This window comes from Prenolepis imparis, unplaced genomic scaffold (assembly GCF_030444845.1).
Source record: "Prenolepis imparis isolate NDT839.2.m4 unplaced genomic scaffold, iyPreImpa1.0 SCAF_5, whole genome shotgun sequence".
In the NCBI taxonomy this organism is placed as follows: Eukaryota; Metazoa; Arthropoda; class Insecta; order Hymenoptera; family Formicidae; genus Prenolepis; species Prenolepis imparis.
In genome coordinates, this window is record NW_028141163.1 from 9,518,594 (window position 1) to 9,536,384 (window position 17,791).

A 17,791-nucleotide genomic window follows, 5' to 3' on the forward strand; every position below is an offset into this window, starting at 1 on the left:
AAATCGCGTGTCTCGTTTCGACGCTCGTAAATTTCGAGATTTTTGCGCGCGAAAAAAGTGCGGTTCTTTTAAAATAACGTTATGATTATGAACGAAAGCATCATTAATTTTCATCAAATTCATCAATTTTTTATTAGTTCCTAATTTCCTAGTTTCCTAACATAAAAGGTAAATAAAAAGTAAAGGAAGATAGTATTGCATAGAACATAGATTATTCTTAAATTTTGTAACGTCGTGGTGTCCGCGATTGATATAAATTTGTTCATTTAGATATATATTATAATAATATTGTAGAATTTTAAATATCTGAAATTTTATACCATTGAAATATATATATTTTTAAATTCAATAATTTTAATTGCGTCATTTAATTAGAATTTTTATATAGTATTCGTTTCATTCGAATTTAATTATATATAATACATATATGTATTATGTGTCTAATAAAATTATTTAATTTATTATTTCAAAGATCCTTGCAACTTCTCTATACAATTTTTTATTACATGATATAAAAATTTAATTCGTATAATGCAAATAGTATTCGTGTTAATTCACCGCATCGCCCGGAAATTAATTCGATACAACTGTAGCCATCGGAAAATGCGATAAAACTTTTTTAATACAGTGAATATCTCATCATAACTCGTGAAAATTCCAGCGCCGTTCCGGGGGATAAATAGCGGACCGTAATTGCAATAAAACTCCGTATTAAACCGAGATTGTTTTCGAAAAAAATGTGGCAGTCAGCCAAATGGCACGTGAGGTATCTCACTCGAAGCCAGAAGTTAGTACGAAATTATCGAGATATCGGACTATACGGATTCTGCTACGATTCTGCCAGGTTACAGGGACATACGGATTAAACGGATATCATTTGGCTGGCATTCAATACCCACCTCATTTCCGTTGAGAAATATCCCGATCGAAAGGAGCGTGCTCAGAATCCCACGGAACGTTTTATTCACTCGCAAGGTCTCCATACCCTGCTTCAGATCCATCAAAGGGTCCGCGATTTCCTGAAAGTCACAAAGACCGTCCCGCGTTTATTTCCATGTTCCGCGTATGCGCTCGTTATCGTATCGATTTTTACAATTATGCATACACTGTTGCAAACTGGAATTTGTGAGCTCGTTAATTCACGGATTCCAGAAGCGTATTCTAACCGCAGAAGCGGAAAAACGAAGTTGAAGCATAGAGGAAGAAAGTCATTCTTCGTAAGAGATGGCAAACTTTTTTTCAACTTAAATTTATAACTCTTCAATATTTTTATATATTAATTTTAAAATAATTGATTTAATTGAGAAATGGCTTATCTCACATATTTCAAGAGCATGCAAAATAGATACAAAAGTAGCCGAGTCTCCTGATGAGAGCTATTTCACGTTATACGGCTACGCTCGAGCGATATCGAGGAAGCCAGGTCGTCAAGTGACCTTTCTCAGTTCCTGTACAATATCGGAATTCGCGATTTTGTCGTTGAAGAAACGCGCGAAGAACGCTCTTCTGGCTGCCGACGTCCTCTAACTGCATTGCTAGCATTCCTTCTCATCGTCTTCACGCTCGCGATGAAATTCGCGCGCAAAAGTCGAGAAAAGGAGAGAGAAAGAAAGGAAAGAAAGGAAGCCAATTTAATTGTCATGCACATCCAGCGGATATAAATTTCAAAAATCAAAACCGCTGCCGCATCTATAATATTGTTTGCGCAAACATGTCTCTTTGAATAAATTATTGTGCTTGGTAAATAATTTTAAAAAATTATATTTTATTTTTTAAATTCATAATTAAAGAATGATCTCCTCTGATAAGTTACTATTTCCCAATCACATGCAAAACCTACATTAAATAATATTTGAACAAACAATACTAAACAAAAAGAATGATACTTAATAAAATTATTGACAAGTTATAAAATTTATTATTTCCGTAATCGCAACAGTTTGATAAAAAAATGCAATTTTACAAGATCGATAATTTTAAGTTGACAGAAATTTATTGTTAGTTTAATTATTTAATTTATTGTTAATTGTTAATTTTCAATTATCAACCAGAAGAAATGTAAGTACGCATAATGTGCAGATTTTTACTTACTTTCTCAGAGTTTTCGAAATCTAGTTTGAACGCCCACAGCTTCAGTCTTGCTGGCAATTCCGAGATGGAGGTCAAAGTCAGAAGGAACTGTTCGGCCGATCCTAAAGGAAGATCAGGATTGGCGGCCTGCGCTTCTTGTATCCTTGACTTTTCTTCCTTGGTGGGCAGCATCGTCAAAAGTTTCTGTCGGGAGGATTTCGCGGCAGGAAGGGAACGAACGAAGAAGAAAAGCCAATTGAAAAAATTAGAGAAATCATAATAAATTCGAAAACTAGAAGATATATAGGAGTGCATTTTAACTAAATCGTGAGGTCGACCGTGAACAGAAATTGGTAAATTTCCAAAGCGCTTCTACATAAATTAAAGCAGGATCGGTGTGATTCATTTGGACAAACGTTTAATATGCGAAGAAAAATCGAAAAAATTAAGAATATATATGTCGTGAGATCGAAGCTACGAAATTAAAACAAAGAATAAAAAATATAACATTGTGTGAAAAATTATTTGAAATAATTTTTATTTCATAAAAAAAAAATGAAAAATAGTCCAAATATATGCATATGTATCTTTGGTTTTTTAATGTTACATATAATTTGTTAGCTTTATATAATTTTTTAATAGCGTCTCGTGGATGATTATTATAAAATAAACACTCGAGAATAAAAAAATAAAAAAATAAAAAAGATGTATGCAATATTCTCACCTCGATACCCTCCCTATTCATGATGGTAGCATCCATTTTTAAGATCGCAGTTTTAATGGATCTTGGTGGTGGCAGCTTTGTCATACCTATGTTGATGGCGTTGGACCTTTTATGATTCAGCACGATAATCTCCTTGTTCTTATTCATTTCTTGCTGCTTCTATTCGTCAAAGACAATAGAAAATTTTTTATTTATGTTTACGAATGTAAATATAACTTTAACATATTTTTGTTATTAATCTATAGCACTTGAGATTATTAAAATCAATTAGAATTTATTACCGTGCATTAACAAAATACCTCGCTACACGAACATATAAAAAGCTATAAAATATTGAAACACATCACACAGATTCATGAATATACATTATATGTATAAAATGTACAGAGTACTAAATGGCATATATAAATGTCACTTTTTTGTATGTGTGTGTATGTCTGTGTGTGACTTTGAATGCTTGTCATCTAAAATCGTCTGGCTGCATAGATGAACCAGACGATTGGGGACGGTTTCATATATTCAATAGGTATCAATTTAATAACCATCATGCAACAATAAGATCGTAAATTGGTACTCCACTTGTTACAGAAAATATATTCCCCCATTACGTATGAGAATAAAAATTACGCGAATGTTCATATAAAATAAAAATCAAAAGAGAAAAAGTAAAATATAGATCATAGTGTATAATAAATAATTTTTTTAAATAAAATCTCAAATAAAAAAATAGTCACTAAAAAATATAAATTGTTTTATAAGTGCTTAATTTATATAATACAAATTTGTAGAAAACGAAATATACATATTGTCCTAAATACATAATACCCTAAGTACTAAGTTAAACTAAAAGCTACAGTTTTATTGCAATGTCAATTGCATCAATCAGTTTTGAAATATAAATCAGTTAATATATACGTCAGAAAATCAAAAATAAAATTTTACAAAAAAGGAAACACTTGCACAGAGTTTTTAAAATAAAAAAAAGTGTTATATAAAAACATATAGAGAAATCACAAATCGTTTCATCGACTGACACGGTATCATTACATGCCTCACTGAATACCTGATGAGTATAAAACAAAAGCAAAAATTTGTAATTGCCAATCACCTATATCGTCACGGCAACATCCTTCATTAATTGATCCTCAGTAGAGTTTGGCCAATTATGATGAGGAATGTGCACGAAATAACAAACGCAAGAGAGATTTGCAACGGCGAAAGTATGTGTATAGCACTCCTCTTCGAGGAATGAAATATATCTCTCGCGAAATCTCCATTAATTAATGCATTATTATCGGCATGAGATCGATCGCGCCAGATAGCAAAATATACTCGTGAGAAGATCCACTCGAAACACATGCATGTATATCAACAGAATCACGCGGAAAGTTAAGAAATTAAGACTCACCTCCTATAAAATTCCGCATGCCATTTCGTTCATTTTTTTTTTTTCGTGCGAGCACCAACATTGCCAAGAATACAAGAAGAAGATTAGTCGTATTGCAATAAACCATCATCACTATCACCAACTCGCTATTATTCGACCATCGTAATAATCGTTATTCATATCCGTTATCCTCACGCGATATATAGTTACGGTTAACCGCCACTATTAAATTAGCAGATGTTATTGTACAATCCTAGTTTGATAATTACATATGTGTGTGTGTGGCCGAGACTAAGTGAAAATTAATATGAATAAAAATTTACTTAATTCCTTCACTTTTAATTCGCATCTCTCTCTTTGCGGAAATAAAAACGCATAGATATATATATTTTAGAAAATATGTAATATAGTGTAATAGAGATAAATATGAAATTGTATCATGTGGATATATATATAACGTAAAATAGTATGATTAAAATTTTGAAATTTTGTTCTCATACAAAAAAGTAGTTAAATAAAAATATATTTGTTATTCAATTTATTGTTCATATATTTATATTAAATACGATATGAAAAATATAAGAGAGAGAGAAAAAAATCATATACTAAAATATGTAACAGTGCATTCTAAAAAATCTTACTGTAATATTTTCTTAAATACATTTATATATCTCGCATTATATTAAGAATCATCTGAGTCTGCCTTTCATCTGTATATGTATATAATACTCAAGAGTAACAATTATCGCTCTAATGTTATAATCCCTTCTTATAACTGACTTCAAGCTTCTCAACAACAATCACTACCCTTGCGACGCATTTCTTGCACTGACTCTTTAACTTTTTTTCCTATTAGTTCGAAATACGTGGTCCTGATTTACGACGTTACGGTACGAGTAACTGCACACAACATCATTATTCGCGTCGAAGACGAGTTTCCCTTTTACGCCCTTTGTTCTTTTTTTTACACTCTTGCTTCGTCACCGGCGAGCTCGCGATTTTCTTGGCGTACGGCCATTTTTTTCGCCCTTTTTTACGAGCGTAGGTCGACAGTGTAATTATCGGTGCGCTAAGGTAAAGGTTCAAAGGGCGAGGAACAGCGGCGTCGGAAACAGCCGGAACGGAGAATAATTCAGCTTTCAGTAACGCTTGCGAAAAATACGCGCAGCCACCAGTCGCACTCGTTATCGTATACCACATACTTGCCGCGATTTAGTTGCACACACATACGAATTGCACAAGTGAGAGAGGAAACCAATATAATCGCGCTGCGTTAATTACTATGGTAATTAACGACGGTATTTTCTACTCAATTGCGATGCCAGTCAGCGAGAAATTTTTGTTATTTTCTGACGTAAAAGAGAGGAAAAAAATCGTTTTTAATCATATTACACACATATATATATATATATATATATATATATATATATATAATATATATATATATATTATATATATATAAAATTATCGATTCTCTTCGATCAGAAATAAATTGCTAAGATTAAATCGTTCGTTTAAAAAATTGTTTGAGTTTAGTTGTAAAAACTTAAAATCGATACTCTATTAAATATTAACTTAAAATATTAAGTTATATTCACAGTTTAATTAAAATGTATTGGGTTTCAAAACTGGTTTATATTACTTGTCAAATAATCGCCGCAATTAATTACTTTCTTCAATTTCAGACGATTAGAAGATATAAAAGATGAATCATGAATATATATGAATGAATGAAAAGAAGCTCGTTCTTAGTTGAGGCATAATTACAGTTAAAGCGATTTCTTTTACGGTAGAAATAAATGCAGCAGTAGCTGCATAAACAAAAGATGAAGCACGTAATTTGCGACACCAACATCTTGACGAGAAAGGTTGAAACCAACGTAATGCATTCCAGAAGCTATTTTCTTTGATATTCTCCTGGCACTCTTAATTATTTACTGATTAACATAATTACAAACTTGAGATCCATTAAGCATAAATAAAAAGAATTATAATATATTGAGAGAGAGAAAGAACTATGTTATTATCTCCAATCGGAAAAATATGATATCAAAAGAAATTTTTTTATTAACGATCTAACTTCAACAAAAATTAATCTAACTTTTCATTACCCATTATTAACAACAAATTTAAATTAAAAAGTGTAAAAATTTTAAAAATATATACAAAATCTAATATAAAGAAAAATATTACCTTCCACAATACATAATTTATTAACACACTATCATAAATATTTCATTGACTACAAATGAAAATAAGATTTTATCAAACAAAATCTAAATAATCAATCATAAATCAAAGATTAAATAAATCAACAATGTTCGATTATTTTAATTAAATACATTTACAAAAAGAATGCGATTAACGTAATTTGCAATATATAAAATAAGCTATACTACTTTAAAGCTTTAATAATATTTAGTTTAAGTAATATATTTACTGCTAATTAACATCTTTCTCTCCAGATTGATATAAAATTTTATTTTAGAAAATCACGAAATTGTAATTGTTTCATAATTATGTCCAATTAAAATAAATCACTTTAACTTTTGTTCATTATGTAACTATGTCCAATTACGATCTCACGTAGCGATGTGCGATAATTAATTACAATTTTGGATATTATTAAAATTATAAACGATACGATGCAAATTGATGCAATACAAAAATATCATCCCCTTTAAATGCATGCAACTCCAAATTTGTTGAATCAACATACGTGTAAAGTTTGTGTACATAGGATTATTGATATACGCTGATGCACATCGAAATTTTAATGCCATAGAAAGATTTTTCTGCCAACCTTGTTTGAATAGAGATCGAACATTAGTTTTTCCCACAAAAACTGATCAATCATAAAATAGCTAGCAAATCAGTACAAAGCAAAGTAAAAAATTAAATTATAACAAATGATAATTTTCTAATACATCATTAACCGTCCGTCTTTCTTCGAGAATGACTAATATCGCGGTTTTTTCATCAAAGTAGATTAACTAGTCAACACTGCCATTATTATTTGGACAAGTAATGCTAAGTAATGGACATTGCTAAAAAAAAAAAAAACACACAAGAAAAATAAATAACGCCGCGAAATAACGGCGTCTATTTTAAACTCCTATGAAAAACGTCAAAGAACATACAAAACTATAATATACATCTCAAGAAGCAGCCGAGGCTAGACGTTTAAACGAGCATCGCTCTTTACGTCACTCTTCTCAGCTGTTCGCTCGACGATGAAACTCGCGGTTCGTCGCTCGTATATGAGGAAAACTGGCAAATCGTAATGAGAATCAGACATAGAGACTACTCACCTTGGTGATGAGATCCTTGGCGCGACTCTCGAAGAGATGCTCGAGCTTCTGCGTGTCGACGGTCACGGGTGACAGTTCGTCCCAGATCATCTTGTGTTTGTCGAGCCGCGCAAGAATATTGGGATCGTCTCGTACCTCCTTCCAGAACAGCTTCACCGTCTTCTTGCTCTTCTTCGCGAGCAACAACGGTGGACTCTTGGGCGCCTCGCTGGCCGACGGTGGTGGCCTCAACACCTTCAGGTTGAAGGGCGGTAGCGGACCCTGGGGAAGTGGCGGTGGTAGTCTCGCGCTCAATGGCAAGGGCGGGGGTGTCAGAATGTCACCGGTCGGAGGCGCCATCGGCGGCGGCGGGGGTGGCACCCCGTTCGTCACATTAGCAGATCCCAGCACGTCGATCTCATCATCGGAATTCAGATCGGTGAAGTCCAGATCGCAGAGCGCGAGCGGTCTCTTCAGCTTCTTCACCAGCTCCTCCCAGTGGAGCTCGTTCTCCGATTTCTTCGTCTCCTGCAGCTTGGGCAGATTGTCACCGGTCGGTGACTTCAATACGTCCGCCTTTGATTTTGACTTTGCCAGGCCCTCCTTTGCCTTCGATATCAGCCCGCTCATGTCTCCTATTCTGGAAATACGCGTGAAAAATGCTGGATCGTACAATCGCACGATATATATTTAATGACACGAGTATACATCTTTCAAATGTAGCATGAAATGGAGAGCGAAAGAGCATATAAAAGGGATAAAATAGTTAAAAGCATCGATAATATATGTGCTAATTTAATTTTGCTCGACAATATTGATTCACTGAATTATCACGTGAATTAATTGTTTACATATATGTATAAGGATTAAAACTGGTATGGTTACTGTATATTTAAATTTTAATATCAAACATACAGAAATAATCTCTAATTTAATCCTGATGATTAATAATGTAATGTTCTTTATGTATTTATAACATGGAAATGTTTTAACCGATTTTCTTGATAATTCACTTGTATACAATTAGTGTCGCCAAATATTGTGATATTTAAAGTATATATATTTTGCAATGTGTTAATATATTAATCAATTTTTTATTGATTAAATACTTTTCTATCATAACAAAACTTACTCAAGATAGGGCTGCTTATCGATTTTCTTGAAAGTTTCGCATCCGGCGGCGACAGAAAACTAACTTTTATACGAACCGCGCTACTTTTGCAATATCCTGCGTAAAATTAACTCGATGGAACTTCCGGCTCGAGTACGACAAAGTTTGTGCAGCTCTTCCAACCCTCAAGTACTATTGCTGTTGTCAATACCTCGCGCTATCCTAATACGCTATTTTCTACTTCCATTTGTCATAAAAGTTAAACCAACTTTTGCATTCGAAAATATTATTTCGCGATTAAATAAAAAAACTTTGTTAGGAATTGTTGATAAATAAATATCTAGTAAAAATCAATTACACTATTTCCAATTGTATACTATAAAAAATATCTTCTTTATAAATTATGCAAATATCATAAATATAATAAAATATAAATAAAATTATATTAGCAAAGATAATTTTTTTTAGAAGAATGTAATTTTTCTTTTTAATATTTTTCATATTTAAAGGGTCTTTTTTCTCTCTTATTACATAACTATTTTTTTAAATATTGATTAAGCTTAGATGCATCGAGCTTTTTTATGTCGCAATTTCATTCTTTTTTTATAGTCTCGTTTAATGGAATAAACATTAAAGCTTAAAATGTACGAATATAGAATGAAGACGCGAGAGATAAATCAATCGACTAACATGCATCTGAAATGAAGGTTGTGTCAAAATTACCTGGAAACTTTCTCCTCCACAGGGCTGCTAGGTATAAGATTCTGTGCCGCCAACTTCTGCGTAAGATCCTTGACGGTACCTTCCCTCTTAAGCTGTAGAACCACTCGACGATCCCCATCTTCGTCAGTGTGATTACTTTCTTCGTACTCGACACCTTCATTGGGACTTTTGCCGTACCACGGTTTCTTTTCCTCCGAGTCGAGCTTGTTCGCTGCATTCATCAAGGGCGTCAAGTCCTTCCTGCTATTCGTTCTAGACAACTTGTTCGAGGGAGAATCAGCGTTCCTCTCGTAAGAGGTGCCGTTCGTGTATCGCAAACTATTTGATGCAAATTGACCTTCAATAGGACACACGATAAAAAATATTTATTGCAATAGTAGAATTACATTTTCTTGTGCATCTAATTTTGAAGAAAATACGTGCATATATAAAAAATCAAATAATATGTTTCATTAAATTTTTGCCTGATAATTTTAATATAAAAACTTGATTCAAAAAGCTATTATAGTTCACAAGAAATTTGTACACTCAATTTTATTTTCTCATATAATTATTTTCAAATCATTTATGCATGAATAAATAAATATATAAAGTATGAAAATTAAACAATTACAAGATTTCTATTTTGTAAAGACGAAAATCATTATCAATAATAATCGAAAATATAATTGAAAAAATAAAATAAATTGAAGCGATAAAAATGTAGCAATGAAAAATGGTTCATTAAATTAAGTACTCACTTTCCTGATCATCGGTGTGACCAAGCGAAGCTCTCATGTTTGCAGTAGCCTCTTGTTGCTCTCTAATAAAGCTCCTCTGTCTCTCCGCACGTTCTCTTCGCCGTCTCAGAGCTGGTGTAACGCCAACATCCACTGAAACACGTGATACAATTTTCCTTTCTCTATTAAAACAAATCGCACATGTATACTATATCTTAATATATATTTAAAAATCAAATTGACTCTCTCTACTATTAAATTCAATATAAAATATGAAAATTTCTTCTCAAACTCTAAAATTAATTTTATTAAATTTACCGTAGATTTTCTGAACAAAAATTGCAGAAATGATGGTTTATCGCATAAATGTATAATTCATTATTTATCGTTAAAAATATCGTCAAACAAAAAAAATAACAATATGCATTCTTCGTAAAAAGATAAATCGCAAGATTCCACTTATGATGTTATATTCGGCCCGACGTATATTTAATATCTTCAGAAATCTAATGGAACATTTATGCTGACCGCGTATCGCGTCTCCGATGAAATGCGCAAGGGAACTGAAAACCGCAAGGTCTTGGTAGGCAATTCGCCGATGCGGGAATCGTACCCCGTGGGCGTCCAAGTTCGTATTCACCATGTAATCGAATTGCTAACGAATCAATTTACAATGTTCGCCAATTGAGATTGTCTGAGAAATTTGGAAAATTAATCTCCGGATTCTATTACTTATATAATTTCAATCTCTACCGTTATTATAATTTATTTAACAGATGGTCAGTTCTTTTAATAAAAGTACGTAAAAATGTGAAAAAATATTATTGAGAAAGAATAATAAAAAGATATATAATAAACATGATAATTCGTATCAAGCAAAATTAAAAAATAAAACTAAAAAATAATCTCAAATGTATAATCTTTGTCAGAAAAATGTTTAAATTAACTTGTTATACGTAAAGCAAAAACACATTTCCGCAATCAATTTTCGCAGGAGTATAAACTAAGTTTATTCCTTTACTTTATCTACTGAAAACTTCAACGTATTCAGACATGCACTGTTACTCACTACGACGATTCTCAGTTATAAAGCTATAAAATAAAAATATCAACTATAAAAAACCAGTAATTTCGCAATAAAGTAGCAAAGAGTAAATAAAATTTTTTTATGAAGCTTATATAAATAGATATATCTTATAAATAGAAATCTAAATAGTTTAAAACTTGAGTAACAAAATATGTCTGCTTTACTACTGCGAAAGCGAAATTAATTAAATAGTTTATCTGTAATAAACATTTAATCTCGGAACTTCTTTTCGCGGATAAATATATTATATTTATAAGAAGTATATAATTATAACAGGAAAGAAAGAAAGACAATGAGAAAAAGAATTACCTTTATTCTCTTTATAACTGCCGTTGAGCTGAACTTCACCCAGATGACCCTGGGAACTTTGAGAGCTACTGGATTCGTCGTCATCGTCTGGTAAGTTCGAGTTCAAGGTATTGTTCAGTGAGCTCATACCCAGAGAATGATTTAGCCGTGGACTTAGGCGTGCATTCAAGGACATCGACAAGGGCGAATTACCTGTCGAGTGCCTCCGAGATTTTCGTCGTTCGTGAGAATCCACTAAAGACTTCCGGTTTCGTAAAGTCTTTCTGCAAAGTCAGTGTAAAATATTGTCTTCGTTAGATTTTAAAAGAGAATATAATATCTTCTCTATAATATCCTCACAATGTTCTTTCTTATTTATTTTTTGATAACTTTCCTTTTATGAAAGTTCTAAATATTTAATTTTGAGTGTTATATTTGATAAGCCTTTAAAGTGAAATTCTATCAAAGTAATATCATTTCCAATTAAATAATTTTTATTAATCGTCATCAAAAAATGTAATTTCTATTAAATAAAAATAGTATACTATAATTACTCTAAGCTTGATTTATAATATTTATTTTTCAACAAAATTGTTCAGTTTCTCTCTGATATACATTTTCGTATTATAACATAATTATCTTTAATTTGTGAAAAATTATATAATATCTAATTAATATATATATACGGAGCAAAAAAGAGAATATCTTATAGATATAAAATTATCCATGCTCAAGTTATGATATCACCTACCTTATATTATCATCTAATTGGCGTATCGGCGATCCTCTGTCGCCGTCTTCGTGATGCAGCACCGCCTCGTAGATCTGAAACTGCCTGAGCAAATCGAGGTCCGTGCCCTGCTTCGACATGTACCTTTGGATGACGCCCTCCATACCTTGCTCTTCGAGGCAGTCCACTTGATCGTAATAAGTGTCCTGATCGGGAATGCCGTTTAAGCACTTGTTGATCAACGTCGTCGCGTATATGAGCAACTCCGTATCAGCGGCATCATAATCCTTCAGAAGTTTCATCACGTTAATCCACGGTACCACGCCCCTGGCCTGATCCACCGTTCTGACAGCCCTGACCAACAGCAGACTATTTGTTTCCACGTATTCCACAAACACGAGCAGCAGCTTCAACGCCGTCTTCACCACCAGCCGAAAACGACTTGCAATTAACGTATATAGCCATTCCACCGTCTGTCCATGTTCCATCACCCCGTTCATGCCGTCGACGTACAGCATCACCTGGCCGAGTGCTGCATGAATGCAAACGAGTTGCGAGATTAAACATGGAGGGTAAAATTGTTACAGACAATCGCGTATAAAGAGAGAAAGTCTTTGGCCATTATTCGTAAATGTACCTTCCTAAGATGGATTTCATAGCTGTCCAAAAATAGCGAAATACTACAGTGCGAATTAAAGGGCGAAATTTTAAATGATACAATATCTACGAATTCTAAAATTTGGAAAAAAAAATATTGAATAATGTAAAAAATATTTCGATTATTTTAAATATTTTCCACATTATTCAATGTTTTTTTTCCAGATTTTAAAATTGTTTGCACCATGGTATTTTGCTATTTTTACCGGAATGCAAAAATATAAGCGAAAGAGAAGTCGACACAGAAATCTCTTTCAATATAGATATACGCAACGAAAAATAAAAGCATCGTTGCAGCCGAAATGTGAAATCCATCAAAATCTCGGCGATCCGAAACGATGTTGCCTATATTTTTGCACTATGCCGCTTCGTTGTTTACGAAACTGATTTCCGACTCGTCCTCGGGCCGCAGATAAGTGCGACCGGAATTTAACGTGTAAATTCTACCGATCGTAGGTTTACTCGGATTTTACCCCATGTGAAATTACGCCCAAAAACTGCTTGTTCTCATACGTTGCCGCTTAAAACTCGCATGTTTCAACAAAAGCTCGCTGCTGCTTTAAATAAATTACGCTTGGCACGCCTGGCTTGTAAAATGCGCGAAAAATATGAGAAAGAGCTGTTGCAAACACTCGTGCTTTTGCAGGTGGAAGCTGTTTCAACGAAAATTAATTAGAAGCGGTGAAAAAAAATGAAATCAATTCTTTGTCGAATAATAATTATAATGGACAATAATACAGCTGAAAAACAAGGCAAACAATAATCTATGTTACTTAGCGATTCGAACGATTGATTTTACGGTAACAAAATCGTTAATTATATAAACCAATTACACGAGTGTTTGTCGAATCGAATCTATAAATTATTGTCGCGACGAACTGTCCCAAAAATCCAATTCGACTAATTGTAAATCGATCTTGTTTGCGAGAATTCTAACAATGTTTAATTTCCGTCCAAATCACGTTACACAAATCATATTGCATAAATTGACATCGAAAATAATATTGATTGAGAATTAATCATTCTTTTTTCACTTTTATATTCTCGCGCTTCAATCAATATTTAACTTACGCAAATTTAACGTTGCATAATGCAATCGAACAAGATTTTATCTCAACGAAGATAAAACATATACATATATTACATATCTTTACATGTATACGTACATCACTAGAATCATCAAAATTCCGGTATTCGCGCGACCATGTGAATCATATCAGCGATACATTCGTGTCAGCAATGACGATGATGTTAAAGCGATTTAAACACGTTCCACTGACACAAACGTTAATCCAGCCAGTTATTATTACAGAAGGCATAAGTTATGACGGGGCATCTAATTAGAAGATTAGATATAGATCGCACCGCATACAATCAGCGCACATCGAACGTGCACCATATACTCTATTACAGATTACTGTATTATAGTCTTCAAATAGCTCGAAAAATTTATCACTTGTAATCGTGCTACAATTAATCGAAGTATCTATCGAGAGCAAATATGACTATTCATTATAAAATAAAGAATTATAAAGTAAATTGATTTAAGCGACGTCTGTAATAAAAAATTTTATAATTATTAATTAATTATCAAATTATGCTTAAATGTGCGTACAATAAATTATTTTTCTCCCTAAAAAAATTCCAAAATCGCATTCACGATCCTATAATCTTTCTTTATCATGTTTTTTATTTATTCTTCTGATTATTAATTCCTCTCCATTATACATAGGTTCTTTGAGTCGCTTCACCTTCACCAAGTACACATACCGGCGCGACGGAATAACCGTCACATAATGTAGAATTAACGCGTTCGCTTACATGTCAAGCCGACAGTTTGCGGAGCACTTGAACCCCGGGATGCTGCACTCGAAAGACCTGATCAAAAGGCGCTATTCATAATTCGCGACGCATCGCGGTTTGACAAGTAGTCACGAGCCACCGCATCGTGGCTCCCACGTGTCGACGCTTTCGTAAACGTGACGCGTTAACACTTCACCCGCGGTATCGCCTTCTAGACGATAATATCATCGTCGGTATAACGTCCTTCTTGGAAAAGCAAAGACGAGGACCTAGTTGATGCCACGCTCGTTAAACGCTGGCTGCATTACGCCGGGTATTATCTTATCGTTACTCGCGTAGATTACGACGGAGCGACGTCTACCACGAAATCTGCGACGTGCACACGCCGACAAGGTCGCGTCGTTCCCTTAACTCAATTTACGGGGCCATTTGCAGTACGACTTTCCCGTCGACTAATTGACTGCACCGTCTTTATTGTGCGGAAGTTAGATAATAATTGTCTTCTGTGCCGAATTCTCCGAACTGACGAGCTTTATCGCTCTATAATAGTCATTTACAAGTTGTGAAAGTTACATACAGTATTTGGAGATTTGCATAAAAAGAACGAAATTGATAAAAATATCTGATCAAACTTTGAGACACATTTCGAAATTTTTCCTTACCTTTTGTAATATCTATTAGTAAAATACTTTCTTATTATTCGAGATATATAATTAAAGACATCAAATAATTATGAGGAAATACAATTATCGCCTAATTTTGAATCACCTATTAAAATAGTCAAATATCTTCAGGAACATCAGAAGAAAAGAAATGTAAATTATTTCTTTAAACGCAGAATTAATTTATTCTCCTTAACATCTCTTTTATTCGTAAAAGAATATACGCACATTTTTTTAAAAATATTATTTATATATTTGATTTTCAAAACTTTTAATTCCAGCAATATATATAAAAATATTCTTTTTTATATGTGCTTGTTAATTTTCAAATTTATTCTGATCTTATGCTTTTAGAGAAATTCTATTTTAGAGAATTCAATCTCTCATTTCAGAGAATTTAATTTTACGTAAATGAAAAGATTTCATCAATAAGATAATAATTTAAGCGAATACACAGGATTTTTCTTTATCGAATCGGTAAGCATTAAGAGTGCCAAAACCAAATTTCAATTTTGTGATGAATGAATAGAGTACTCACCTCGTAAAATGTAATTTTGGTAATTCTGGTCGGCTTCGCTGCTGACTTTGATAAGACAGGCAAGTCCGTCATTTTGCACGAACTCGTGCACGAGATCCTTGTCCTCCTGGAAAATTGAAATTCGCGATAAGCCGGCTTGATTATAACTTAATGTGGCGACAACATTAATCCATGTTGACATACTAAATAAGAACAATTTGCGCAAGTATTTTCCTAAAGACCTAGATGCATTATTGCAGCTAGACATGTTTCTTAATTGTATCAGAACAGAAAGCTTTTAGCCTGCACAACTTGGAAAGTTATTGCATTACATTTTAATTAATACATTTGCGTTGCACGTGCAACTACTTCACATCACAGGAAAGAGTAAGATAAGTTTAGTGAACAAGAGAATAATTAGCAGTCTTTCATAGCATATTATAATTATTTGTCAAATATTTTCCGAAATAACTATATCCGTATTTGTTAATATTTCAGAGAAATAATTTTCATTTTCTTTTTTTCATACAATTAAAATACGAGAATTTTATAGATAAAATTTAATACGAGAATTATATAAAAAACTTCATAGATATTTTTTCCATATCTTAAATTTGTTGGAAAGCTTGTGCACGTTCAGAAAAATATTTAAAAAATATTGATATATCTGAAGACTTATATCGAGAATTTTAATTGTCAGAAAAAAAGAAAATAAAACTGTTTCTGAAATATTAATAAATACATAGTATATGAAAAAAATTTGAAGCAATTAAAATGCAAGAATTTTAATTGTCCAAAAAATTTTTTAATTTGTCTTTATTAATATTTCAGGAACAATTTTATTTTCCTTTTTTCGAGTAATTAAAATTCTTAATATAGGTCTTCAGAATAGGTATGTCTGATTAATTCATATTTATTAATATTTCAGAAACAATTTTATTTTCGAGCAATTAAAATTCTCGATATATGTAGGTCTTTATAGACATGCCAATCTTTTTTTCTTATTTTTCTGAACGCACAAATTTTCCCACAAATTGAGATGTGGGGAAAGCATCTATCTATAGAAGAAGAACTTAACGTGACTGCTGATATCCGATCCTGACGGCAGTGCGATTTACCTCTACATTGCCACCTAAGCCCAACCCGTTCCGTCGCAACCCGTTCCGCGCAACCGAGGTTAAATGGAATTAGTTATGCCGCTCCGGGCGTAAAGTCGCGGGCATAATGGAAAATCTACGAAGTTTGATTAAACCCTCTCGTTTCCAGGGCGCCGTGGCTCGTTCGCGATCTCGTCGGACGGTTCGCGTATACTTCGGTATATCCCTAGGTTTCCCCTCAACTCTCTTCCCCATCGGTTCTGAGATGGTGGAAGTTTACACGGGACTTAGACACGACGTAGACTCGATTAGCCCGGCGGATTAAGAAGCGAAATTGAACTCGTCCCGATGCGTTTCCTCGATTTCTGCGGCGCGAGAGAAACTCGGAATCGTTGAGAGGAGAATAACAAAGGATAACACACATTCGCGTTCACAGAACCATGTGTGGAAGTAATTATAAAATATGTTCACATACGCGTCTCCCGCGACTAGATTATATATCGGGCAGACGTGCAATTGATTCACGCGACGGTAAATTCGATTAGCTCTACGGATTAAACGACGGAGGATGTGCAAGAATACAAGAGATACGTGGGAGATGGTGATGAAGATTTGAAATTCGCGGTGGCAATAATTGGAAAGGGGATAAGATCGTTAAACGCGTGCAAGATTTAATTAACTCGATGCAAGCACAAAATTAATTCGGTATTTCCAATAATCTCGTTCTTGGAAATTAGTAGACGACGACAGGAACGCGAGAGACAACTTGCGGATAAACGAGTCGTTTAGTTCGTAAATAAGCTTTAAATCTTACGAAAAGATAAGTATGAATGTATTCCGAAAAAAAAGAAAAATAGCAACGTATTTCAACTGACATGCTACTCTTCGTGTCGAAAAATTGCAATACAATCTTCCTTAATAAAAAA

The 17,791-nt window shown here is 33.4% G+C and overlaps 1 protein-coding gene across 10 annotated transcripts in view; it reads right to left on the minus strand.

Annotated features, from left to right (window-relative positions):
* Fhos (Formin homology 2 domain containing) overlaps nt 1-17,791 on the minus strand; it is a 164,656-nt gene that overhangs the window by 15,855 nt on the left and 131,010 nt on the right. For all 10 annotated transcript variants that reach the window (XM_083039225.1, XM_083039224.1, XM_083039226.1 and 7 more), the window contains 9 exons: nt 15,790-15,895; nt 12,151-12,661; nt 11,421-11,683; nt 10,046-10,177; nt 9,306-9,642; nt 7,493-8,111; nt 2,795-2,953; nt 2,092-2,274; nt 900-1,019 (listed from right to left, as the gene is read on the minus strand). In XM_083039225.1, the coding sequence (XP_082895351.1) occupies nt 900-1,019; nt 2,092-2,274; nt 2,795-2,953; nt 7,493-8,111; nt 9,306-9,642; nt 10,046-10,177; nt 11,421-11,683; nt 12,151-12,661; nt 15,790-15,895 (2,430 nt within the window). The remainder of the gene's footprint in view (nt 1-899; nt 1,020-2,091; nt 2,275-2,794; nt 2,954-7,492; nt 8,112-9,305; nt 9,643-10,045; nt 10,178-11,420; nt 11,684-12,150; nt 12,662-15,789; nt 15,896-17,791) is intronic.